Source organism: Hemitrygon akajei, chromosome 2 (assembly GCF_048418815.1).
Source record: "Hemitrygon akajei chromosome 2, sHemAka1.3, whole genome shotgun sequence".
Lineage (NCBI taxonomy): Eukaryota > Metazoa > Chordata > Chondrichthyes > Myliobatiformes > Dasyatidae > Hemitrygon > Hemitrygon akajei.
Window position 1 is genome coordinate 86,167,218 of NC_133125.1, and position 27,161 is coordinate 86,194,378.

The 27,161-nt window shown below is 42.2% G+C and overlaps 1 protein-coding gene across 3 annotated transcripts in view; it reads right to left on the minus strand.

The window, feature by feature from the left end:
- Nucleotides 1-27,161, minus strand: part of LOC140714318 (contactin-associated protein-like 5) — a 1,338,796-nt gene that overhangs the window by 762,979 nt on the left and 548,656 nt on the right. For all 3 annotated transcript variants that reach the window (XM_073025479.1, XM_073025472.1, XM_073025488.1), the window contains exon 4: nt 11,329-11,476. In XM_073025479.1, the coding sequence (XP_072881580.1) occupies nt 11,329-11,476 (148 nt within the window). The remainder of the gene's footprint in view (nt 1-11,328; nt 11,477-27,161) is intronic.

Below are 27,161 nucleotides of genomic sequence, written 5' to 3' on the forward strand. Positions count from 1 at the left end.
ACACAGTTCGTTGTTTTCTGCACTCTGGTTGATTTTTCATTGATCCTGTTATAGTTACTATTCTATAGATTTGCTGAGTATGCCCACAGGAAAATGAATCTCTGGGTGGTATAAGGTAACATATAGGTACTTCAATAATAAAATTTACTTTGAACTTTGAGATGTCTCTAATGTAACTGTCTCTACCACCACCCCTGACAGCACCTAACACTCTGTGTAAAAAAAACTTACCTCTGGCATCCCCCCCAATACTTCCCTCCAATTTCATTACAATTCTGCTCCCTCATATTAGCCACTTCCACCCTGGGAAAAAGTCTCTGGTCGTCCACTGTATCTATGCCTCTTACAATTTTGTACACCTCTAACAGATCACCTCTCATTCTTCTTTGCTCCAAAGACAAAGCCATAACTCACTCAATCTCTCCTTATAACACATGCTCTCTGATCCAGGCAACATCCTGGTAAATTTCCTCTGCACCATCTCTAAAGCTTCCACATCCCTCCCAAAATGAGGGGGCCACAAATAAACACAACATTCCAAGTGTGGTCTAAGCAGGGTGTTTTAGAGTTGCAACATTACCTCGTGGCTCTTGAACTTATCCACTGACTAATGAATGCCAACACTCCGTATGGCTTCTTCATTACGCTATCCCTAACATGGCAAATCTGGAGCAACCAATGGACTTAGACACCAAGATCCTTCTGTTCCTCTGCACTGCTAAAAATCCTACCATTAACAGACCAAATGACAATAATAAACCAAATTTCAATTCCTACTCTTATTTTCTAAGTTTCTATGATCTTAGTCACTGAGCAACATAAAGAAAATTGTTCAGAACCTTCAAACAAAAATACACAGAAAAAATAAATAATTCAATTACATTAAGTATATATATGAACATTAGACAGTTAGGTCAAAAAAAGTGTAAAACAGAAATAATTTATAAAAAAGTGAGGTAGTATTCATGGGTTCAATTAGGAATCGGATGGCAGAGGGGAAGAAGCTGTTTTTGAATTGCTGAGTGAGGGCCTTCAGGCTTCTGTACCTCCTACCTGATGGTAACAATGAGAAATGGGCATGCCCTGGATGATGGTTAATAATGGACACCACTTCTTAATCTATATTTGACAAATTAAACTAATCTCTTTAAAATCTCTTTATTCTTCCTCTGTTTGATTGATGATGGGGAAATTGGTGAAGGGGAATTCTACAATGCCATTTTGAATTGAGGAAACCAGTCTTCTCAGTGATGAAAAGTTCAGCTGGAGCTTATGAAGTTCAGGTTTAATTGTCATTCAGCTACACATGCAACCAAACTTAACAAGGTGCAAAATACAGTGCCAACAGTCATACATAGCATAAGGCACACACTGTATAAGATAGCAGTAAATGTACTGTACAGTCATACAGAAAAAAGATAGCCCACTTCCCTGAGTTAATGAACGTTGTCAACAAAAGCAAGCCCACAGCAGTCAAATGCAATCCAGCTTGCCTTCCACTAAGCAAACACTGGAAGGCAGCACCAACGCCGGCGTGGATACCGTGCTACACTACCTCTGGGCACCAACCCCGGTGCCTTTCTCCCAGGTGGCTGCAAACAGGTGACACCGCAACATGAGGCCTATTCCTCACTTTAACCAGAGCCGTGCAGCTCCCCTGCCATTGGTATCACCAATAAATTAGCGAACCAGACTACCAGACTTGCAGCATTTTCAATGTCCAACAGGGTCCTGCGATCAGAAGAAAAATGACTAAGAGAGGCACTCACTGTTAGACTGCACACTGCCCTCACGTACTGACTCCAAAGCCTTATACCAGGTAGCACACAGCAACACGGTCTGCACCAAATCCATCTCCTCTGTCATTGAGGAAATCGCTGATGTGGTAGTAATTGAAGTTCTTAGTATCCAGCAAACATAAAAATGACATTTTAAAAATGCAGTAACACCTTTAGTTGACCCCATAAAGGCCGCAGCATTCAAACATGTCGCCATCTTATCAGAAGAAACATTCCAGAGCACAATGATATCCTAGGCAGCCAATTAAAAGTGCCACCCTAAGTTTAATAGAGGAAAACCATATTCTTAATGAATGAGCCGGTATTCTACTGAATAAGTGTGCATGTTGTAACATTATATTGCAGTTGTACAAGACATCAGTGAGACCGCACATGGAGCACTGTGCACAGTTTTGGTTGCCCCATTAGAGGGAGGAGGTTATTAAGCTGGAAAGTATGCAGAGAAGATTTCCAAGAATGTTGCCAATACTCAACGGCCTGAGATGTCAGGCAGGCTAGGAATTTCCTCCTTGGAACTTTGGAAACATGGGGTCGATATCATAGAGGCATATAAAATCATGACGGGTAGAGAAAGCACACTGTTTTTCTCACAGGGAAATGGGAACCTGCATTCTTCATCACCACACCTTCAATCTCTTAACATAACAAGTAGATCACCCATCCACAAGACATTTGGTCCTGTTTTATAGGAAAGATGACACTAAGCTGAAAAGAGTGAAAGGATGATTTATGAGTGAGTTATCAGGACTGGGGGACCAGAGGGAAAGGGAGAGGTTGGGAAAGCCTTTATTCATTAGAATGTAGGAGACTGAACGCCTGACATAACAAAAGAATATGAAGTCATCAGAGGCATAGAGAGGGAAAATGCATAGTCTTATTTCCCGGAGAAATCAAACCAAAAATAAGAGGGCATAGATTTAAAGTGATGGTGTAATGATTTTAAAGGGGCCTGAAGGGCAATAAAGTCATGCAGAGGGTGGTAAACATAAGAAAGGAGCTGCTAGATAAAGTATTTGAGACTGCTACGAGATGCTCCTAACTGCTCCAGTTTCCGGGTTTAGACACTCTAATTCCCCGGAGTACAGGTAGCTGGAGCATCCCCTTTCAGGGTTCAGGCCTGTCCCACTAATTGGCTAGCATGTTTTGGTGCCAAGAATTGAGTATTTAAAGAGCACCTGAACAGACCCTCAGAGCTCAGTCATAAGCCTACCTGGAGATATCATCTTGTGCTTTGTTTTTGCTCCGTTCTTGTTGCAGCTTTATACCGTGTCTCCATCCTTGCTTTTGGATACTCCAGCATTCAGGTCCTAACCATCTTGGTCAAGATCTCTCGTCACAGAGACAAGTACACTGACAACATTCAAAAGGCTTTTCAATAAGGATCTCACGTGGTCTGTATATACTGGCTGTGTGGTGAAAAAGGCACAGCAGCACTTCCTTCACCTCAGATGGTTGAAGAAGTTTCGTATGGACCCCCAAATCTTAAGAACTTTCCATAGGGGCAAAATTGAGGTGCCTGGTATGGTAACTGTACTTCCCTCAATCGCAGGACTCTGCAGAGAGTGGTGCGGACAGCTCAGTGCATCTGTAGATGTGAACTTCCCACTATTCAGGACATTTACAAAGACAGGTGTGCAGAAAGGGTCCGAAGGATCATTGGGGACCTGAGTCACCCCAACCACAAACTGTTCCAGCTGCTACCATCCGGGAAACAGTACCGCAGCATAAAAGACAGGACCAACAGCTTCTTCCACCAGGCCATCAGACTGATTAGTTCTTGCTGACACAACTGTATTTCTATGTTATATTGACTATCCTATTTTACATATAATTTATTATAACTTACTATAAATTGCACACTTAGACAAAAACATAACATAAAGATTTTTACTCCTCATGTACATGAAGGATGTAAGTAAGAAAGTCAATTTAATTCAATTCGATAGAAAAGGTTTAGAAGGATATGGGCCAAACTGAGGAAAATGGGAGTAGCTTAGGTGGGCACCTTGACTAGCATGGCAAGTTGTGCTGAAGGGCTTTGCTTTCATACCACATTATACATGTATATCTGAAAAACTTTTGGCATCCTCTTTTTTATTGGCTATCTTTCCTTCATATTTCATCTTTTCTCTCCTTATGGTTTTTTAGTTGCCTTCTGCTGGTTTTTAAAAGCTTCCCAATCCTCTAACTTCTCATTAATTTTGGCTATATTATGGTGATGGCATCTTGTGAGACCATGGATCTGAGTCTGAGAAGTCTCCAGGGCGCAGGCCTGGCCAAGGTTGTATGGAAGATCGGCATTTGCCCATGCAGCAAGTCTCCCCTCTCCACGCTACCAATGTTGTCCAAGGGAAGGGCAAGGGCCGATACAGCTTGGCATTAGTGTCGTCGCAGGAGTTGCCAGAGTGAGGCTGAAGACAAGGTTGGACTGCCTTAGGGGCTCCAGCCCCGGATTTGTCCTCAGGCCTTTCCCATGAGTGGGTATGGCCACAAGGCAGCGAAGGTTTGAAATCAGAGTTTTCCCTCTCTTAGCTGGACTGCCTTCCCAGGCTGATGAGCTGCACCTACCTGAAGCACTGGTTTTAAGGCACCAGGACTTGCCTTCGCCCCTTCTCCTGTCAGTAGAAACAGTTCTACTGGGCTTAGAGGCTAAGCCATATGAGAAGGCCAGGAGTGGGACTTGGTTGTCAGTTGCTATTTGAGTTGCATACTGTGAGGAGCACTTTTAGGTAATGGGAGCTTGTCCCCACTACCACTCCTCAGCTTGACAACCTTAGGATATTATACGCCCTCTTTTTTGCTTTTTTACTGTTTTTGACTTCCCTTGTTGGCCACAGTTGCCTCATCTTCGCTTTAGAATACTTCTTAAACTTTGTGATGTATTTATCCTCCACCTTATGAATTGTCCTCCAAACTCCAACCATTGTTGTTCTGCCATCATCACTGCTAGAGTCTTCTTCCAATCAACGTTAGCTAGCTCTGTTCTCAAGTCTCCATAATTTCCTTTATTACACTCTAATACAGATACACCTGACTTTAACCTCCCTGTCAAACTGTAGGGTGAATTCTATCATGTTGTAATCAATGTCTCCTAACGGGATGTTTCTGATCACGTCCATGCTATCTTGAAGTGGGAAGGAGAACAGCCAGAGGTCGTGGTACATATTGGTACCAACGATATAGGTAGAAAAAGGGAGGAGGTCCTGAAAAAAGACTACAGGGAGTTAGGAAAGAAGTTGAGAAGCAGGACCGCAAAAGTAGTAATCTCGGGATTACTGCCTGTGCCATGTGACAGTGAGTATAGGAATAGAGTGAGGTGGAGGATAAATGTGTGGCTGAGGGATTGGAGCAGGGGGCAGGGATTCAGATTTCTGGATCATTGGGACCTCTTTGGGGGCAGGTGTGACCTGTACAAAAAGTACAGGTTGCACTTGAATCCCAGGGGAACCAATAACCTGGTGGGGAGGTTTTCTATGGCTATTGGGGGGGAGTTTAAACAAGAATTGCGGGGGGGGGTGGGAACCAAACTGAGTGACAGAGGAAAGGGAGGTTGTCTCACAAATAGAGAAAGTTTGGAGACAGTACAAAAGGGATAGATAAAAGTGATAGCGAAGGGACGCGCTCAGTTCGATGGTTTGAGATGTGTCTATTTTAATGCAAGGAGTATCATGAATAAAGTGGATGAGCTCAGAGCGTGGATCAGCACTTGGAGCTATGATGTTTTGGCCATTAAATAGACTTGGATGGTGTAGGGGCAGGAATGGCTACTTCAAGTGCCAGGCTTTAGATGCTTCAGAAAGGGCAGGGAGGGAGGCAAAAGAGGTGGGGGCATGGCACTGCTGATCAGAGACAATGTCACGGCTGCAGAAAAGGAGGAAGTCATGGAGGGGTTGCCCTCGGAGTCTCCGTGGGTGGAAGTTAGGAATAGGAAGGGGTTAATAAATCTACTGGGTGTTTTTTATGGACCAGCCAATATTAACAGGGACATCGAGGAGCAGATAGGGAGAGAGATTCTGGAAAGGAGTAATAATAACAGGGTTGTTGTGGTGGGAGATTTTAATTAGCCAAATATTGATTGGCATCTCCCTAGAGCGAGGGGTTTAGATGGGGTAGAGTTTGTTAGGTGAGTTCTGGAAGGTTTCTTGACACAATATGTAGAAAAGCCTACAAGAGGAGAGGCTGTACTTGATCTGGTATTGGGAAATGAAACTGGTCAGGTGTCAGGTCTCTCAGTGGGAGAGCATTTTGGAGATAGTGATCATAATTTTATCTCCTTTACCATAGCATTGGAGAGGGATAGGAACAGACAAGTTAGGGAAACATTTAATTAGAGTAAGGGGAACTATGAGGCTATCAGGCAGGAACTTGGAAGCATAAATTGGAAACAGATGTTCTCAGGGAAACATACCGAAGAAATATGGCAAACATTCAGGAATATTTATGTAGAGCTCTGTATAGGTATGTTCCAATGAGACAGGGAAATTATGGTAGGATACAGGAACTGTGGTGTACAAAGGCTGTAATAAATCTAGTCAAGAAGAAAAGAAAAGCTTACAAAAGGTTCAGAGAGCTAGGTAATGTTAGAGATCTAGAAGATTATAAGGCTACTAGGAAGGAGCTTAAGAAGGAAATTAGGAGAGCCAGAAGAGGCCATGAGAAGGCCTTGGTGGACAGGATTAAGGAAAATCCCAAGGCATTCTGCAAGTATGTGAAGAGCAAGAGGACAAGATATGAGAGAATAGGACCAATCAAGTGTGACAATGGAAAAGTGTGTATGGAACCGGAGGAAATAGTGGAGATACTTAATAAATACTTTGCTTCAGTATTCACTACGGAAAAGGATCTTGGCGATTGTAGGGATGACTAACAGTGTACTGAAAAGCTTGAGAATGTAGAAATGTAAGAAAGAGGATGTGCTGGAGGTTTTGGAAAGCATCAAGTTGAATAAGTCACCGGGACCAGAGGGGATATACCCCAGGCTACTGTGGGAAGTGAGGGAGGAGATTGTTGAGCCTCTGGCAATGATCTCTGCATCATCAATAAGGATGGGAGAGGTTCTGGAGGATTGGTTGGTAAGTTAAAGGAGAAGATCCTGAGAGGCAGGATTTCTGAACATTTGGAGAGGCATAATATGATTAGGAATAGTCAACATGGCTTTGTGAAAGGCAGGTCGTGCCTTATGAGCCTGATTGAATTTTTTGAGCATGTGGTAGGAGATATAGTGTATATGGATTCCAGCAAGGCATTTGCTGAAAGCCATTGCAAGGCTTATTGAGAAAGTAAGGAGGCATGGGATCCAAGGGGACATTGCTTTGTGGATCCACAACTGGCTTGCCCACAGAAGGCAAAGACTGGTTGTAGACTGGTCATATTCTGCATGGAGGTTGGTGACCAGTGGTGTACCTCAGGGATCTGTTCTGGGATTCCTACTCTTCGTGATTTTTATAAATGACCGGGATGAGGAAGTGGAGGGTTTGGATAGTAAATATGCTGATGACACAGAGGTTGGATGTGTTGTGAATAGTTTGGAGAGCTGTCAGAATTTACAACGGGACATTGATAGGATGCAAAACTGTGCTGAGAAGTGGCAGATGGAGTTTAACCCAGATAAGTGTGAGGTGGTTCATTTTGATAGGTCAAATATGATGTCAGAATATAGTATTAATGATAAGACTCTTGGCAATGTGGAGGATCAGAGGGATCTTGGGGTCCGAGTCCATAGGACACTCAAAGCTGCTAAGCAGGTTGACTTTGTGGTTAAGAAGGCATACTGTGCATCGGCCTTCGTCAGTTGTGGGATTAATTTTAAGAGGCGAGAAGTAATGTTGCAGCTATATAGCACCAAGGTCAGATCCCACTTGGAGTACTGTGCTCGATTCTGGTCGCCTCACTACAGGAAGGACGTGGACACCATAGAAAGGGTGTAGAGGAGATTTACGAGGATATTGCCTGGATTGGGGAGCATGCCTCATGAGAATAGATTGAGTGAACTTGGCCTGTTCTCCTTGGAGCGACGGAGGATGAGAGGAGACTTGATAGAGGTTTACAAGATAATGAGAGGCATTGATCATATGGATAGTCAGAGGCTTTTCCCCAGGGCTGAATTGGCTAGCATGAGAGGGCATAGTTTTAAGGTGCTTGGAAGTAGTTACAGAGTAGATGTCAGGGGTATGGTTTTTACACAGAGTGTGGTGAGTGCATGGAATGGGCTGCCAGTGGCGGTGGTAGAAGTGGAAACGATAGGGTCTTTTAAGAGACTCCAGGATGGCTACATGGAGCTTAGAAAAATAGAGGGTTATGGGTAAAGCCTAGGTAGTTCTAAGGTAGGGACATGTTTGGCACAGCTTTGTGGGCCAAAGGGCCTGTATTGTGCTGTAGGCTTTCTATGTTTCTATGGTTCCTTTATCTTAAGCTCCCTAATTAAAGCTGGTTTATTACATAACGCCATCCAGAATTTCCTCTTCCCTAGTGGGCTGAACCACAACCTGCTGTAAAAAACTATCTGATAGGCATTCTACGAATTATCTCTCTTGGGATCCGACACAAATCTGATTTTCCCCAATCTACTTGCATTATGAAATCCCCACGTCACTATCATAACATTGTCCTTTTTACATGCCTTTTCTATCACCCATTGTAATTTGTATCTCACAGTCTGGCAGCTGTTCGGAGGCCTGAATATAACATTCATCAGGGTTTTTAAACCTTGCAGTTTCTTAACTCTATCTACAAGGATTCTGTATGTTCTGACTTCTGCTTAGCTGCTTGTCCTTTTGATACAATGTGTATCCCTGCTATTAACCTCCCAACTATGATCTTCTTTCACCCACATCTGAGTAATGCCCACAACATCATACCTGCCAATCACTAACTGCCTTATTCCGTATATTATGAGCATTCAAATATAATATCTCCAGTTCTATATTCATCACTCTTTTCGATTTTGCCCCCAAGTAATTCTTCAACTCATCCAACTAACTGCAATTTTTCCCTATAATCTCTCTGTCCTTCATTACAGTTTCACTACACATTGCATCTGCCTCATCTTCAGGCCTGTCACTCCAGTTTCCATCCCCCTGCCTAACTAATTTAATCCCTCCACAATAGCTCTAGCCAACCTGTCTACAAGGATATTGGTCTCTTTCAGGCTCAGATGTAACCCATCCTTTTTGTACAGGTCATACCCTCCTCAGGAAATATCCCAATGATCCAGAAATCTGAAACCTTGCCCCTGCACCAATTCCTCAACCATGCATTACTCTGGCAAATCCTAATCTTGCCCTCACTGGTGCATGGCATGGGCAGCAATCCAGGTGTTATTACCCTGGAGGTCCTGCTTTTCAGCTTTCTACCTAACTCCCTATATTCTCTCTTCAGGACCTCTTTCCTTGTCCTACCTATGTTGCAGATACCAATGTGTAACACAACTTCTGACTATTCACTCTTCCCCTGTAATGAAAGTCCTTGATGAAGATGGATTGGAAGCAAATGCTGGAGTATCCGAGGCTGGGATCGAGACATGGTATCAAACGGGATCAAGACACTGAGCACAAAACAAACACTAGACAAAATCACTGGTAGGCTTACGATTGAGCACTGAACCCATTAAATACTCAATTCTAGGCACCTAACCCATGATTATCAATTAACGGGAACATCCTAAGCCCTTAAATAGGGCTCTCTGTACTCTGGAGAGTTAGAGCGTTTAAATCTCAAAAGCCGGCATAGCTGGAAGCAAACACGAGGAAATCTGCAGATGCTGGAAATTCAAACAACAACACACACAAAATGCTGGTAGAACACAGCAGGCCAGGCAGCATCTATAAGGAGAATCACTGTCGACGTTTCAGGCTGAGACCCTTCGTCAGGACTGGAAGCATCTCATAACAGCTCCTTTAGAATGCTGTAGACCAAATCTGAGATATTCCTGACCCTGGCACCTGGGAGGCAAAATACCACCTGGGTGTCTTTTTGACATCCACAGAATCTCCTGTCTGATCCTCTAACTATATAGTCACCTATCACTACTGCATTATTCTTCTCCCCACTTGCATTCTGAGCCACAGATCCCATCTTAGTGCCATGGACCTGATGACTGTGGTTCCCGCCTATTATGTCATCCCCTCAACAGTATCCAAAGTGGTATACGTATTATTGAGGGAAAGGGCCACAGAGATACACTTCACTGGCCTGTCTGTTTCCTGACAATCATCCAGGTACCTGCCTCTTGCAACTTATGTGAATACCTCCCTGTAGCTCCGATCTATCACATCCTCATTCTCCCATAACAGCTGTCATCGAACTGCAGCTCTAGTTCCTTATAAGAAGCTGCAACTTGATGTACTTCGTGCAGATGTAGTCATCAGGGAGATTGGCTGTTTCACACCAAGAGCAAACCACTAACTCAGCACCTATTATCAGCACGCTAGCTATGTACTGATGACAGAGGGGAGGAGAAAAAACACTGGAAACTTGTTTAGAACCTCTCTGTCTGTTCTCACCAAAGACTTCAACGCCAACACTGATCTACTCCAAAAATGGCTGCTCCACTTACACCTCCCTTCTTTTCATGGGCTCAAATAAAACTCACTCCCAATCAGACCTGTCCTTTTCAAATGGCTCCCACTTAACAATGATGTCTTTCTCTCTCAGTCTCTACTTCAAATCATAGCTCACTGCTGTTGAGACCTGCTCTTTTCCAATGGCTCCCACTTTACAGTGATGTCTCTCTCTCACTTGATACTTCCATTGAGACTTGCTCTTTTCAAATAGCTCTTGCCTTGCAACAACACCTCCTTCTTACTCGCTACTTCAAATTAAGTTGTTATGCTGGCATTGGAGACATTCCAGAGGAGATTCACGAGAATGATTCCAGGAAGGAAAGCATTAACGTATGATAAGCACTTTATAGCTCTGGGCCTGTACTTGCTCATGTTTAGAACAGGAGTTCCTAATCTGTTTTATGCCATGGAACTCTACCATTAACCAGGGAGTCTATGGACCCAGGTTGGGAAGCCCCCGGTTTAGAAGAATGATGGGGGAGACCTAGCGAATAAAGATAGGCCTAGATAGAGTGGATGTGGAGAGGATATTTCCTATAGTGGATGAGTCTAGGACCAGAAGGAGCAGCCTCAGATTAGAAGAATGGCCATTTAGAACAAAAATGAGGAGGAATTTCTTTAGTCAGAGGGTACTGAATCTGTGGAATTCAATGCACAAACAGCTGTGGAAGCCAAGTCATTGAGTATATTTAAAGCAGAGGTTGATAGTTTCCTGTTTAGTCAGGGTGTCAGAGATTACGGGGAGAAGGCAAGAGAATAGGATTGAAAGGGATAATGGATCAGCCATGATAGAAAGGTGGAGCAGACTTGATGGGCCAAATGGCCCAATTCTGTTCCTATGTCTTATGGTCTTATTACTCTGGAGCTCCATTCACTTAGTGAATACCAGGCAACTTGAGCCTATGATTGCCAAAGTGCCTTTGCCGATGCCAATATACAACCACTTGGTTTCAAAGCTCAATACTTACTGTACGAGCAGCCGTAAAGTTCAACCCGCATTCCGATTCTTCCATTGGGATTCCAGTCCAGAGGAATGAAACGAAGGAATCTGGCTTTGATTGGGTTTTGCAGCTTGTGGTGCACTACAGTGTCTGCGTTGGAATTTCCTGTGAAGGCCTGTAAGTAGGGGAAGGAAAATAAATTCAGGTGTGGACCACTCCAATATAACCCCATTAATAATCACTCCATTCAATTCACAGTTTGAGCTTCAAGATTGGTTAATGTTACTTCCTATAGACAAGTGTAAGGAGAATGAAAGACTTGTTTCTGCAGATCCAATGTAGCACAAAAAGCACAAAAGATCAAGAACACAATAGTACTTAAAAAAACAAAATAAATATAAATACATAAGATGGCTTATGTATGTAGATTGATTGTGTCCATAAAGTGACACAAAAGGTGACTGATGGGAATTAATAAAGTAATGGTGGAGTTAGTGGGTGGAAGTGTTGATCAGCCTTACTGCTTGGGGAAAGCATCTGTTTTTGAGTCTGGTGGTAGCTACATACTGTAGCATCTTCCATGATGGGAGTGGAATAAACAGTCCATGAGCAGGGTGTGTGGGATCCTTCATGCTATTACTGGCTATGTGCCAGCACCTTTCTGTAAATATGTGCTAAATGGTGGGTAGGCTGGTGTCAGTGATGACTTAGGCTGTTTGGACTGCCCATTGTAGAGACTTCCTGTCTGCCCCAGTGCCATTGCCGTACCATGCAGTGATGTGCCTTGTTAGGATGCACACTACTGCTCATCTGTGGAATGACATGAGTATGGATATGCATAGCCCATCTCTCGTCAGCCTCCTCAGAAAGTAGAGGCATCGATCAGCTTTCTTAGCTGTGTAGGATATGTCCTGGGACCATGAGGGGTTGTTTGTGACGCACACTCCCAGGAGCTTGAAACTACTTGCGGTTTCCACTGTTGTGCGGCCAATGTAAAGGGGGGCGTGATTGGTTACAGGAGTGCCTCTGAGAATTGCATATATAATAATCGATCATATCTTGCAGAGCAGGAAGAAATCAAAATATTTATTACTTGAGATTTAAGGCTAATATCCTATGTATGGATTCGTGGATGCTTCTGAAGCTATTGACTATTTGCTCCACAAAATATGGGTTTTGGATACAATTTAAAATGCCAAGAAGAAATCAATTCTTTTTCTCATCAATTAAGCAATTATTTCTTTTGTGTAAATACCAGGGCTCTGTGGGATAAAATGTGAGGAACGTCATATCAACATGCATTGAGTTCAGAAGAATGAGAGGTAACCAATTGAGGCTAAAACATTAAAGGAATTTGATATTGAAGAACTGCAATTGTGGACAGGGATCTATATGAAGATGAAACATCAGCAGGAAAATGGAGTTGATGTTAAGATTAGTCACGGGATAGTTAATTAGTAAGAAAGTTTTGAGAGCTCAGATGCCTTATTCCTGTTTCTAAACTTAATACTTTTTAACAAAAGTATCATAAATAAAGTGACATAATTGAACATATAGAACTTTACTGTAATAAATCAAGAAAAAAATCATTTCACGGAAGCATAAGTGTCAAAAAGGGAGAAATTGAGGAAGATTTGATTGAAGATACAAGAGTGGACATTATAGAGGACAGTATAATTGAAGGCCATATTAGTTATCTGGTAGTCTATAAACAACAACTATTTAGTAACCTTCCATTCAAAATAAGTAATCTCTCCCCACTCATGCAATAGTTGTATCAATCTGGACCCGCAATTTATTCTATTCAAGGACATGAGGAGGATTCTCTCCATCTAGGGGATTCAGTATTTCCAAACAATAATCACAGAAAAACATATGAGCTTGAGATAATTGACCCACAAATTTTCTTTGCAGGAAATTAGCCTGTTGCTTACCAGGTTTGCTACAGACGCACAATTTTGCATCAGTAATTTATTTTTAGTTTTCTCTTCTCCCGTCTTCAATCGGGCAGAAGATACAAAAGCCTAAAAGCACGTTCCACCAGGCTCAAGGACAACTTCTATACTGTTGTATATAAGAATCCCCTAGTACAATAAATGGGACTCCTGACCTCACAACCTACCTCATGAAGAGCTTGCACCTTCTTGTTTACTTGCACTGCACCTTTTCTGTAGCTGTTACACTTCATTCTACACTCTACTAGTGCTTTATCTTGTTCTACCACAATGACCGGATCTGTATGAGCAGCGTGCAAGACAGCACTGTATCTTGGTAACATGTGACAATAATAAACCTATTCCAATTCCAATTTCAACTCCAATTCTTTACTCTTGCTCGCCAAGGATATTTCATGACCACTTTGCACCCTTCTAATTTCTTTTTAAAGTTCTCCCCTAGACACACTATATTCCTCAAGAGACTTTCTTGATCTCAGCTGCCTATACCTGTGTCATATTCCTTTTATTCCTGATCAGACATTCATGTTCTTTGTTATTGCTCTATCTAAATTATTAGTGATATATATAGCTGTACTCCCAGATCTACTACAGTTCCTTGAAAAGCACTGAAACTCCTTTATTCTTTTCAACATAACACACTACTTCAATCTTGGTTGAATTTCTTGGTGTTTAGCTGTCCAGGTATTGTTGGCAATTGCATATTACCATTGCACTTCGACAAGCCCAGATCTTAGAGAGGCATACAAAACTACGAGGGGTGTAGATAGAGTGGATACATACAAGCTTTTTCTTCTTATGTTGGCTGAGACTAGAACTAGAGGTCATAGGTTTAGGGTGAAAAGTGAAATATTCAATTGGAATCTGAGAAGAAACACCTTCACTTAGAAGATGGTGCAAAAATGGAACAAACTGCGAGTGGAAATGATAGATACAGATTCAATTGTAACATGAAAGAGAAGTTTGGATAGGAATGTAGATGAAAGGGGTTTAGAGGATGTAATCTATTGGGTCAGCATGGACTGGATGTGCTGAAGTGCCTGCTTCTACACTGTGGGATTCAATGACTCTTGATGATTTGTTAGTGACAATCAAACATCAACATTGTGTATGTCGGAGGGCTTGGTGTTGGGATATTTTTGATTTGCTTTTTAGGTGATCGGCACAACAATGACCTGTTTCTGTGCTGTGCTGTTCTATGAAACTCACAGGAAACTCATTTAATGCATAAACAAATATTTTTTCAGTAAAGTATAGGCATGATACAGTGGAGCTATAACTCCAAAATCAAACTGACAGTCAAGTTTACTGTCATAGGCACATGTACATGTACACACAGGTGCAATGAGATACTTAGTTGCAGCAGCAACACGGGCATATCGAATTGATCACAACATCATTCTGATACTAGGTGCATGAGGGGCTGCTGCAAATATTTTTTTTCCTTGCAATTCAATAACTGAGTACTGGGGATGACTGAATAGGCCGCATGAAGACTAAAGGATTTCACCTTTTTGTCTTTTGTGTGGGATTATTTTTCATCTGTGCATATCTCATACAAGGGGAAATGGTTTATTAAACATGCATGTCTACTGCAAAGTGAATGCTGTACTCTCAGAATCCTAAATGAACTCTCAGCAGATATAAGGATACACAAGTCTCCCTGGACCTGTATTTCTTCAACTCAAGCATTATGACTGAATTCAACGCTAAAATTACATAGATAAAACCAATAATATTTCAGAGGCAGACTCATGCTGTAAACATATACCCTAACCTTATCTACATATCCTAATCTAAGCAGCTTCTTTACAAAATTAATCAATGTGGCCGAACATAACGACAAGAGATTCTGTAGATTATGGAAATCAGGTTGGAGGAGCAACACCTTATATTCCACCTGGGTAGCCTCCAGCCTGATGGCTTGAACATTGATTTTTCCAGCTTCTGGTAATTACTCCTTCCAGATCTCTTTTTCCATTTCTCTTTCCAGTTACTCTCTCACCACTTCTCTTCCCCCTCACCTGTCCTTCACCTTTCCCTAGCTTCCTCCTTCTCCCCTTTCTTCCATGGTCCACTGTCCACTCTTGCTAGACTGCTTCTTTTTCAGTCCTTTACCTTTTCCACCTATCACCTTCCAGCTTCTCACTCCCCCACCCACACACCTTTCCGCTCACCCAGCCTCACTTATCACCTGCCAGACTACGTTCCTTTCCCTTCTCATTTTGGCTTCTGTCCCTTTTCTCTCAAGTCTTGGCGTGGAACATCACTGCTTATTTCTCTCCATAGAAGCCGTGTTTTGCTATCATTTTGAATTTTAGATACAACACTATAACAGGCTTTGCCAATGCCACGCAATTACACCCATGTGACTAATTAACCTACTAACCCATACATCTTTGGAACGTGGGAGGAAACTCAGTCAATCACAGGGAAAACATACAAACTTCTTCTAGACAGGCGCAGGAATTGAACCCCAGTTTGCTGGTGCTGTATATGGTGTTACACTAGCTGTTACACTGCTGTGCTGGCCTAATCTGGGCATAATTGCTTTTCTCACAGGTTTAAGTACCAAAAATGCTTGATACAGTTGTCACAATCTCCGACCATCAACTTATCCAACCCTCCCCAGCTTTACACCTTGTGGATTATACCAGTTAAAATAAAGCTAACACAGGCTTTGGGCTTTTATATTTTTAATGATGGTCTAATAACAATCAAAGAACTGCTTTTCAGAATAATTTTACTGTTAGTCAATCACACTGCCTAAGGAAAAAAAGTTTAAAGCTGCTGTTCCTTAAGAGATCTGCCCTGCAGAGGCAGAAGACCAAGCTTTCAAATTCCTATTACCTGGAAGGAGACACAAAGGCAGAATCTAATGACTCATCCAAAAACGGAATGTGTTAACTCGCAGTACCACACAGGATTGTCAGGCTAAATACCATTCTGGGATCAGTGCTGGTCTCCTGAACTACAACTATCAGAGAGATGCAAGTCACTGACCCAACATGGACTCTGTGATCACAGCATTTTTATTCTCTTGTTAAAGTATAAGTTAGCCCCTATGAAGATCAAACCAATGAATTCTGCTTCAGATAAAGGAGCTGCTATCAGGAGAAATGGAAACAATCAGAGAAATAACATAATGCAAAGAGTAACATTCTGCATACCAAGTCCATTTATTTCCACAGAGCTTAGGCAAACAAGGCCAGGGCACTGCAGAATTTTCTCCTGAGTGAACACAGCCACAAACATCCAAAACGACTTTCGGAGTGTATTGCAAAGTCAAAGCCTCTCCAGCAGTCAGTCATGGACCTGTAACTGACTGTACTGTGGTTACCAAGGGTTGTGAGAACTGCAGAGAGAACATCAAGTTCTCTCTTCCACCCACTTGAGATGTTTGTCAGGAGCGTTGCTTACGCAGGGCCCTTATCATTGTCAATGATGCCTCCCATCTGTCCAACAATCTCTTTGACCCCGACCATCAGGCAGGAGGTACCGTATCATTAGGACAAGAACTGTTAGGCCGAGAACACAGCTTCTTCCCTCAGGCTGTAGGACTACTGAAGCCCCTGCTGCCACCCAGCTCGCATCATGTATGAAACACCAGTAGCCTTATACTGTTTACTTTTTAACTTGTATTCCATATGCAGCTCATTATTTCTTCATTTATTTATGGTACATCACTTTAACTGTTACAGTATGTGTGCGAGTTACAGGTCCTGTGCACCTTGGTCCAGAGGAACATTGTTTCGCTTGAATGTGTACAGTAGAATGACAAAAAAAAACAAAGTTGAACTTGAACTTGAAATTTATTGATGAAGGGGAAAGTCAGAGGGGAGCTGAAGGACCTGATAACAGGTGTACAGAATCATGAGAGGTATAGATAGTGTAGTTAACAGAATACAGGTAATATGTCTATTACCAGAGGATTGTGTTTAGAATGAGAGGGAGAACATTGAAAGATATCTCAGGCAAAGAGAGTGATGGGTGCCTGGAACATGCTGCCAGGGGTGGTGGTGGAGACAGATATAATAGAAACATTTGAGAGACTCTTAGATAGGCACAAGAATTTGCAGAGAATGGAAGAAATGGGTCATGTGCAGGCAGAAGGGATTAGAAGCCACTAACCTAATAGATTCAGCAAAATATCATGGGCTGAAGGGCCTGTTCCTGTACTGTACTGTACTGTACTGTACTGCTAGTAACAAAATTATAAGGTACTTAGATAGGGTAAATGCAAGCAGGCATTTTCACCTGAGGTTGGAGACTAGAGCTGGAGGCCATGGGTTAAGAGTGAAAGCTGAAATGTTAAAGGGGAACATAAGGGGGAATATGAAGGGGAACATTTTCATTCAAAGGCTGGTAAGAATGTGGAACAAGCTGCCAGCTGAAGTGGTGGATGCAGGCTCGATTTCAATATTTGAGGGTAGCTTCAATAACTACATGGATGGGATCTTAACAAGGTGGGCGTAAAAATGAAGATTCCTCTTGGGAGAATATAGAACTGGGGGTTCAAATAAGGGACTGGCAATGCAAAACAGGATGATCTGTGAGTCTGTGGAATTATCTTCCTCATGGGAAGATGGGAACAGAATCTTTGAATAGGTAAGGCAGTGGTAGATAGTCTATAAGCAAGATGGTGAAAGGATAGTGATGCACCATCAATAACTCTCGGAGACGGGAGGCAAAAGATAGGCTTTTATTAGCTGCAAACGTGACCACGACATCTTGGAGACTGAGAGAGTAGCAGTGCCTCCAATTGCCTTTATACAGGGGTCTGTGGGAGGAGCCACAGGAGCAGTCAGCAGAGGGGCGTGTCCAGACAGGTATACATCGTTTACCACAGATAGTGTGGGGATTGCAGATTTGAAGTGATCACCAAGTCAGCCATCATCAACACAAGAGAAGCTGCAGATGCTGCGAATCCAGAGCAACACAAACAAAATGCCTGAGGAACTCAGCAGGTCAGGCAGAATCTAGGAGAAGAATAAAGAGTCTACTTTTCGGACCAAGTCCCCTCATCAAGAGTGGAAAGGAAGAGGGAAAAAGCCAGAGTAAGAAGCTGGGGGGAAGGAATGCAGTACAAACTAGAAAGTGATAGGTGAAGCCATGTGAGGGGGGGAGGAACTTGGATGGCAGGGGGAGAATGAAATGTGAAGCTGGGAGGTACAGGTTAGCAACTGAGGTGAGAAGCAAGGAGGACTCCTCTTACTATATATTTTTCTATTTATATTCTGAATTTCCCATATACCTGCTGCCAAGTGTTTCTAGGCTGTAAACTTAATGGAGCAAAAAAGCAAGCTGCAGGAGGAACTCAACAGGTCAGGCAGTAACTTTGGGGGATAAAGGACAATCAGCATCTCAGATCTTCCCAGTCACAATAGACTTGGTTGAGATCTGCAAGGCCTGAAGGATTAACTACCCATTTCCCACCACAGATACCGCCTGGGCCATGGTGTACCACAGATGCAAACTTTTTGCTTCAGATTCTAGCATCTGCCATCTCTTTTTGTCTCCAGAAAGGTCATGGGTTTGGGAGAGGATCTTGAAACAAACTCTATGGATTGTGATAGTGTGAATTTCCTCCAGGTGCTCCAGTTTCCTCCCACATTCCAAAAACATGCAGGTTAGGGATAGTAGGCTGTGGGCCGGAGGCATGGCAATACTTGTGGGCTGCCCCCAGCACATCATTGGACTGTGCTGGTCATCGATGCAAACAATGCGTTTCACTTTATGCTTAGATATACATGTGACAAATAAAGCTAATCTACTTTTTCTTGTTTGTTATACTAAAGTATATATATATAGTGGTGCTAGAAAGTTTGTGAACCCTTTAGAATTTTTTTCTATTTCTGCATAAATATGACCTAAAATGTGATCAGATCTTCATGCAGGTCCTAAAACTAGATAAAGAAAACCCAATTAAATAAATATCATAAAAATGTTATACTCGTTCATTTATTATTGAGAAAAATGATTCAGTATTACATGTATTTGTCGGAAAAAATATGTGAACCTCTAGGATTATCAGTTTATTTAAAGGGAAAATTAGATTCAGGTGTTTCAGTCAATGGGATTACAATCAGGTGTGAGTGTGGGAGGCCCTGTCCTATTTAAAGAACTTAAACCTGGGTCTTCACTTTAAAGTCTGATCTTCACCACACAGGTTTTCAGAAGTGTTCCATGCCTCGATCAAAGGAGTTTTCTGAGGGGAAAAGTTGTTGATGCTCACCAAGCCAGAAAAGGATATAAAACCATCAAAACCTTTTCTAAAAAGTTTGGGCTCCACCAATCCACAGTTAGGCAGATGGTGTACAATGGAGGAAATTCAGTACCGCTGTTATGCTCCTCAGGAATGGTCGACCAACAAACAGCACTCCAAGAGCACAGCATGTAATATTTCAGGAGGTCACAAAGAACCCCTGGGTAACATTTAAAGAGATACAGGCCTCTCTTGCACTGGCTCATGTCAGTGTTCACGAGTCTACCATCAGGCAAATTGAACAACAATGGTGTGCATGGCAGGGTTGCAAGGTGAAAGCCGCTGCTCTCCAAGAAATACATGGCTGTCTGTCTAAAGTTTGCTAAAGACCATGTGAATAAGCCAGAATGTTATTGGAAGAATGTTCTGTGGATGGATGAGTCCAAAATAGAACATTTTGGCTTAAATGAGAAGCAGAATGTTGGGTGAAAAGCAAACACTACATTCCAGCATAAGATCCTCATCCCATCTGTGAAACAGGGTGGTGGCAGCATCACGGTTTGAGCCTGCTTTACTGCCTTGGGACCAGGATGGCTTGCCATCATTGATGGAACTGTGAATTCTGAATTGTACCAGGAAATTCTACAGGAAACTGTCAGGGTATCTGTCGGTGAACTGAAGCTCAAGAGAAAGTGGGTCATGCAGCAAGACAACGACCTTAAACACATGTTAGTCTACCAAAGAATGGTTAAAGCAGAAGAAATTTCATGTTTTGGAATGGCCAAGTCAAAGTCCTGACCTTAATCCTATAGAAATGTTATGGGAGGACCTGAAGCAAGCAGATCACGCAAGGAAGCCCACCAACATCCCAGAGTTGAAGCAGTTTTGTAAGGAAGATTGGCCTAAAATTCAGCCAAGCCGATGTGCAGGACTGATCAACAGTCACTGGAAACTTTTCGTTGAAGTTATTGCTGTACAAGGGGACTGAAAGCAAAGGTGCACATAGTTTTTCCAATAAATACATGTAATATTTCTCAATAAATAAATAAACAAGTATAATAGTTTTTGTGTTATTTATTCAATTGGTTTCTCATTATCTAGTTTTAGGACTTATATGAATATCTGAACATGTTTTAGGTCATATTTATGCAGAAATAGAGAAAATTCTAAAGGTTCACTAACTTTCTAGCACCAACGTAGTTGCCAAAAGCCACAACAACAATATGTTGTTGGAGACTGTGTAAATGTCTGGGGAAAATGAAGGTAAGGTAATTAAATAGATAAAGGTGGAAAGAACTTGAAGGGCTATGGGAAAGGAAGAAGGGCGTGGGATAATTGGATACCTCTTTCAAAGAAGAAACTCAGTCACCAGGGACCTGTTTAAGCTAAGGAGCATTCTACCAGCTTATCAGAAACTCCAGGGGAATGATAGTACAGTACATAAAAGGAAACTGAGAGGGTAGTGTGAGTGTAGAACAAGTCGGAGCAGGTGTGGAATTGGTGGACAACACACACAAAATGCTGGTGGAACACAGCAGGCCAGGCAGCATCTATAAGGAGAAGCATTGTCGACATTTCGTGCTGAGACACTTCCACCAGCATTTTGTGTGTGTTGCTTGAATTTCCAGCATCTGCAGATTTCCTCGTGTTTGCTTGTGGAATTGGTGGAGGTGGGTTCGATTGCTACAGTCAACAATAGTTTGGATAGCTACATGGATTGAAGGTTCATGATTAGCTATGGTACAGGTTGATGAAACTAGCCAGAATAACAATTTGGCATGGACGAGATGGGCCAAAGGGCCAATCTCTGTGCTTTGTGCTATGTGAATCAATATGAAAATCAAGTTATGCTTTCAAATTATTTTCTTAACACAGAAAAATTGTTTAAAATCTAAATAAAATGTTTTTCCTTCAAACGATCGAAGTTCAGTAACAATATACCACCGGGAATGGCTTTATTTTCAGGATGACAAGGTTGACATTTTGTGGACTTTAATGTGATATGAATATCTGGAGCATGTAACCAGCAATGATGGGCAGATGATCAATAAATAATCGTTTGAGCTCTGTTGGGTTTCAGATGCAGTTGATTTTAGATGTGATAGAACAGCAGCCTGATGTCACTTATCCTCTGACATCCTGTCAATTCTTGCTGGGGTGCGACAGAAATTAATGCAAGACGATAAAACAAGTGGGAGCAACGAGAGATTTGCAGTACTCCTGAGACTGGGCTTCACCAGCGGGGAGTGACTAGATGCAAGAAAACAGTTGTGGTGTTTCCTTTGAGCAGGGAAACAATTGGCACTGCAGCTCTGTCTCACTCAATGTAGCCTGCAATTACTGTTTGGAAGACTAGTGGAGTAGCAATTCTTTCTCAGTCACAATATCATAGCAACTACACATTGCTGTCTACTTCCTGATCAGAATCGGGCCTATTACCACTGACATATGTCATGAAATTTGTCGTTTTGGGGCTGCAGTACAGTGCAATACATAAAAAAGTACTATATGTTACAAAAAATTTATAAAACAGTAATAAATAGTGCAAAAGGCAGCAACATAGTGTGGTAGTGTTTATGGGCTTGTAGACTACTCAGAAATTGTCACTTCATTATACAAAGGATTAGCTTTAGAGAGGGTGCAGAGCAGATTTACCAGGACTAGAGAGTATGTTTTATAAGGATAGGTTGAGCGAGGTAGGGCTTTTCTCTTTGGAGTGAAAGAGGATGAAAAGTGACTTGATAGAGGCGCACACGGTGATAAGAGGCATAGATTGAGTTGATAGCCAGAGACTTTTTCCCAGGATGGAAGTGCTTAATACTAAGGTCATTATTGTGAGGTGATTGGACGAAAGTATTTTGAAACTGGGAGTGGTGGGTGTGTAGAACATCCTACCAATTTTGGTGATAGAGGCAGATATATTAGGGACATTTAGGAAACTCTTAGATAGGCACATGGAGGACAGCAAACTGGAGGTCTCTGTAGTAGGGAAAGGTTAGATTGATCTTTGCATAATCAAAAAAAATCTGCAAATGCAGGAAATCCAAGCAACACAAACAAAATGCTGGAGGAACTCAGTAGGCCATGGAAGAAAGGAAAGGAGAAGGAGCACTAGAGTGAGATGATGAATAGGTAAGGAGATAAGGTGAGACAGGGGAAAGGGAACAGGGAATGGAGAAAGAGAGGGATGGGGGCATTACCAGAAGTTTGAGGAATCAGTGATAATGCATGCCAACATTGATTTCTCAAACTTGCAGAAATGCCCCCATCCCTCTCCAAAATCATTCTCCCTTCCCATTTTTCTGCTCTCTTCTTATCTCCTTACCTGCCTATCACCCTCTTCCCTTTTTCTTTCTCCATGGCCTTCTGTCCTCTCCTATTAGATTCCCCCTTCTTCAGCCCTATATCTCTTCCACCAATCAAATTTCCAGCTCTTTACCTCACCCCTCCCCCTCCTGGTTTCACCCATCACCTTGTGTTTCTCCCTCTCCAACTCCACCCCCCTATTTAAATCTACTCTCATCTCAGTTTTTCTTCTGCTGAGGAGTCCCATCCAAAGGTCAACTGTACTCTTTTCCATAGATGCGGCTTGGCCTGCTGAGTTCTCCAGGATTTTGTGTGTAGATTGATCTTAGAGAAAGTTATAAGGTTAACATAACATGTGGGCTGAAGGGCCTGTTCTAAGCTGTAGTATTTTATGTCCTATAAATCTGATGGTGCGGCGGGGAAGAAGCTGTTCCTAAAGCATTGAGTGTGGGTCCTCAAGCTCTTGTACATCCACCTCAAGGGTAGCAATGAGAAGAAGGCATATTCTCCATGGGAAGAGCGCCTAATGATGGCCACCACGTTCCTGAGGACTGACTTTTGAAGATGTGGGGAGGACAGTGCCAAGTGCCAATGACGGAACTAACTTTGTCTTCAACCCTCTGCAGCTACTTTTGATCCTGTGCATTGAAGCTTCTTGACCATGTTTGCATGATTTTATGTATTGAGATGCTGCCACATGATTGGCTGATTAGATATTTGCTTTAATGGGCAGGTGTACAGGTGTACCTAATAAATTGGCCACTGAGTGTATATCATATAGCTTCACTTCAACATTACTGGTCCACATGATTGATTTGCTGGTAATGTTACATTATTAAAATAAGTCAGCAACATACAAACACTCTAAATTGGTGACAGAAGTATAAAACACTCCTGAGATTTCCTTGAGCACCATAATATAGTGATTCATTAGGCTAAAATCCAAATTAACTTGAGCCTCATTGGGCAAGCAGTGACATTTCATTTTGATCTGTGCTGATCTGAAATCGAATCTAAATTAAAACCAAACATGTCCGCAGGATTTCAGTTTATGATTACTGATTGCTGTGTACATATATCATTATCAGGACCAGTGGTGTGTGGTAAACTTGACGGAACAGATTTTCTTTTTTTAGATTATTAGGCATTGCATTGAACACGTCAGAGTGGACCATAAGACCATAAGAAATAGGAGCAGAATTAAGACATTCAGCCCATTGAGTTTTCTCTACCATTCCATCATGGCTGATGTATTTTCTTTCTCAACTTCATCCTCCAGCATTTTCCCATAACCTTTGACATTCTTACTAATCAAAACCCTACCAACTTCTACTTTAAATATACCCAGTGACTTAGCCTTGACAGTCATCTGTGGCAATGAATTCCACAGATTCACTACCTTCCGGCTAAAGAAATTCCTCCACACCTCTGTTCTAAAGGGACATCCTTCTATTCTGAGTCTGTGCCCTCTGGTCCTAGACTCCCCCTGTTTTCCATCTAAATGTTGGGCAGCAAGATGAAAGCATCATGAAACTTCAGCATAGGGCAGACCCTTCAGCGCATTACGTTGTGCCAATTTAATTAAGCTGCTGACACCCTCTGCCAGCATATGGTCTACATCTCTACATCCTCTGCATATTCATGTGCTTATCTACCAGTCTCTTAAATGGCTTTAATGTATCCCCCTCTACCTCCACCCCAGGCAACGTATTCTAGGCGCCGACCATTTTCTGTGTAAAGAAACATGCCCTTTGAACTTTCCCTGTCAAACACATGCTTCCCAGTATTAGACATTTTCACCAGTTGAACAAGATTTTGAAAAAAGTACTAGCTGTGAAGAGCAGCAGGGTAGTTCAGCAGTTCGTGTAACGCTATTGCAGCACCAGCGACCTGTGTTCAGTTCCATCACTGTCGGTAAGGAGTTTATAGAACCATAGAACATTACAGCACAGAAACAGGCCTTTTGGCCCTTCTTGGCTGTGCTGATCCATTTTCCTGCCTAGTCCCACTGACCTGCACCCGGTCCATATCCCTCCATACCCCTCTCATCCATGTACCTGTCCAAGTTTTTCTTAAATGTTAAAAGTGAGCCCACATTTACCACTTCATCTGGCAGCTCATTCCACACTCCCAGCACTCTCTGTGTGAAGAAGCCCCACTTAATGTTCCCTTTAAACTTCTCCCCCTTCAACCTTAACCCATGTCCTCTGGTTTTTCTCTCCCCTAGCCTCAGTGGAAAAAGCCTGTTTATATGTGATAAAAACAAGAGATCCTGCAGATGTGAACCCACATCCACCACTTCCACTGCAGCTCAGAAGTATCATCATTTAAAGTAACATAGAAAGCAAGGCAGTGAATTTGTGTTCACCAATCTCCCACAGATGGCTAAGTGATAATAACTGAATCATCAAAAATTAGAATGCAGAAGATATGAATGCAAAATGCTGGAAATCATAAACACAAGAGATTCTGCTGAAGGAAATCCAAAGCAACACACATGAAATGCCGGAGGAACTCAGCAGGTCAGGCAGCATCTATGGAAATGAACAAAGTGTCAACGTTCTGTGTCAAGGTCCTTCTTCAGGACTGGTAAGGAGGGGGAAAGAAGCCGGAATTAGAAGGTGTAGGGAAGGGAAGGAGTACAAGCTGGAAGATGATAGGGGAGGCTGTGTGGATGGGGAGGGGGAATTAAATAAGAAGCTGGGAGATGAAAAGTGGAAAACGCAGAGCACTGGAGAAGAAGGAATCTGATAGGAGAGGAGAATAAATTCATGGGAGAAAGGGAATGAGGAAGGACACCGGGGGGGTGGGGGGTTGCGGGAGATGAATGTCAAGTAAGAAAAGGTAAGAGACCAGAGTGAGGAAATAAAGAAGAGAGAAGAGGGAGCGAAAATAATTACAGGAGGTTTTCCTTGTGACTCAGTGGGTTCCCTCTAGGTGCTCCAGTTCCAAAAACATATGGGTTAACAGGTTAATCGGTCACAAGGGTGTAATTGAGTCATGTTACCATGCTGTATCTCTACTCCATGCATGTCTATCATAATCTTATAAGTTCTTTAAAGTCTCTTCTCATCCTCCACTACCCCAGGAAATCCACCCTAGTTTGTTCAACCTGTAGAAATTTTGCATCATGTATGTCATTTGATCCATCACATCTATGAGTATGGAAGAATCTCTCCAAATGGGCTCCACTTCTCAGCTCAGTTTGCAATCTAAATTGTCAGTAAAATTGATTGCTCATTCAGATAATGGTTATAAACAGAGTGACCACTTTATCAGGTACAGGAGTGAAACCTGCTGTGGTCTTCTGCTGCTGTAGCCCATCGACTTCAATGTTCAGTGTGTTATGCATTCAGAGATGCTCTTCTGCACACAACTGTTGTAACATGTACAAACTTTGTAGTTATTTGAGTTACTGTCACATTCCTGTCAGCTTGAACCAGTCTGGCCATTCTCCTCTGACCTCTCTCATTAATAAGGCATTTTCATCCAAAGAACTGCAGCTCACTGGATGGCTTTTTGTTTTTCACACCATTCTCTATAAACTCTAGAGACTGTTGTGCATGAGAATCCCAAGAGATCATCAGTTTCTGAGATACTCAAACCACCCTGACTTGCAGAAACAATCATTCCACGCTCAAAGCCACTTAGATCACATTTCTTCCCCATTCTAGTGCAACACACCCAAAATGCTGGAGGTCAGGTAGCATCTATGGAAATGAATAAACAGTCGTCGTTTCGGGCTAAGACCTTTCTTCAGGACTCAAATTAAGAAATGTTCCTCATGGCTAAAACTGGCCAATTCAGGAAATATTCTCATCGTTCTGCAGCAGCAGTATGCCACAACAAAAACTATAAACTATAATAAGAAGTAGATACTGCATATATCAAAAAATAAATTAAATAAATAGTGCAAAAAGAGAGGGGGGAAAAGTGAGGTAGTTTTCATGGTTTCATTGTCCATACAGAGATCTGATGGAGGAGGGGAATAATCTGTTCCTGAAACATTGAGTGTGTGTCTTCAGGCTTCTGTACATCCTCCTTGATGGTAGCAATGAGAAGAGGGCATGTCCTGGGTGATCAGGGTACTTACAGGTGGATGCTGCCTTTTTGAGGCATCGCCTTTTGAAGCAATCCTTGATGCTGGGGAGGCTAGTGACCACGATGGAGCTGGCTGAGTTTACCACTTTCTGCAGCACCATGCCCAGTCATAACATATCGTCAATGCAATGAATCACAGCCAATTTCAAATGTGCAGTATTTAAACAGATTGAATTACAAGTGCCCATTGCCTACTCTGATAAAAAGGAAATGTTGCATGCTAAGTTAAATTTCAATTGCTTTAGAAAAACAGTTTTGTTCTATTCCCAGCAAGTATTTTAGGAAATCTCATT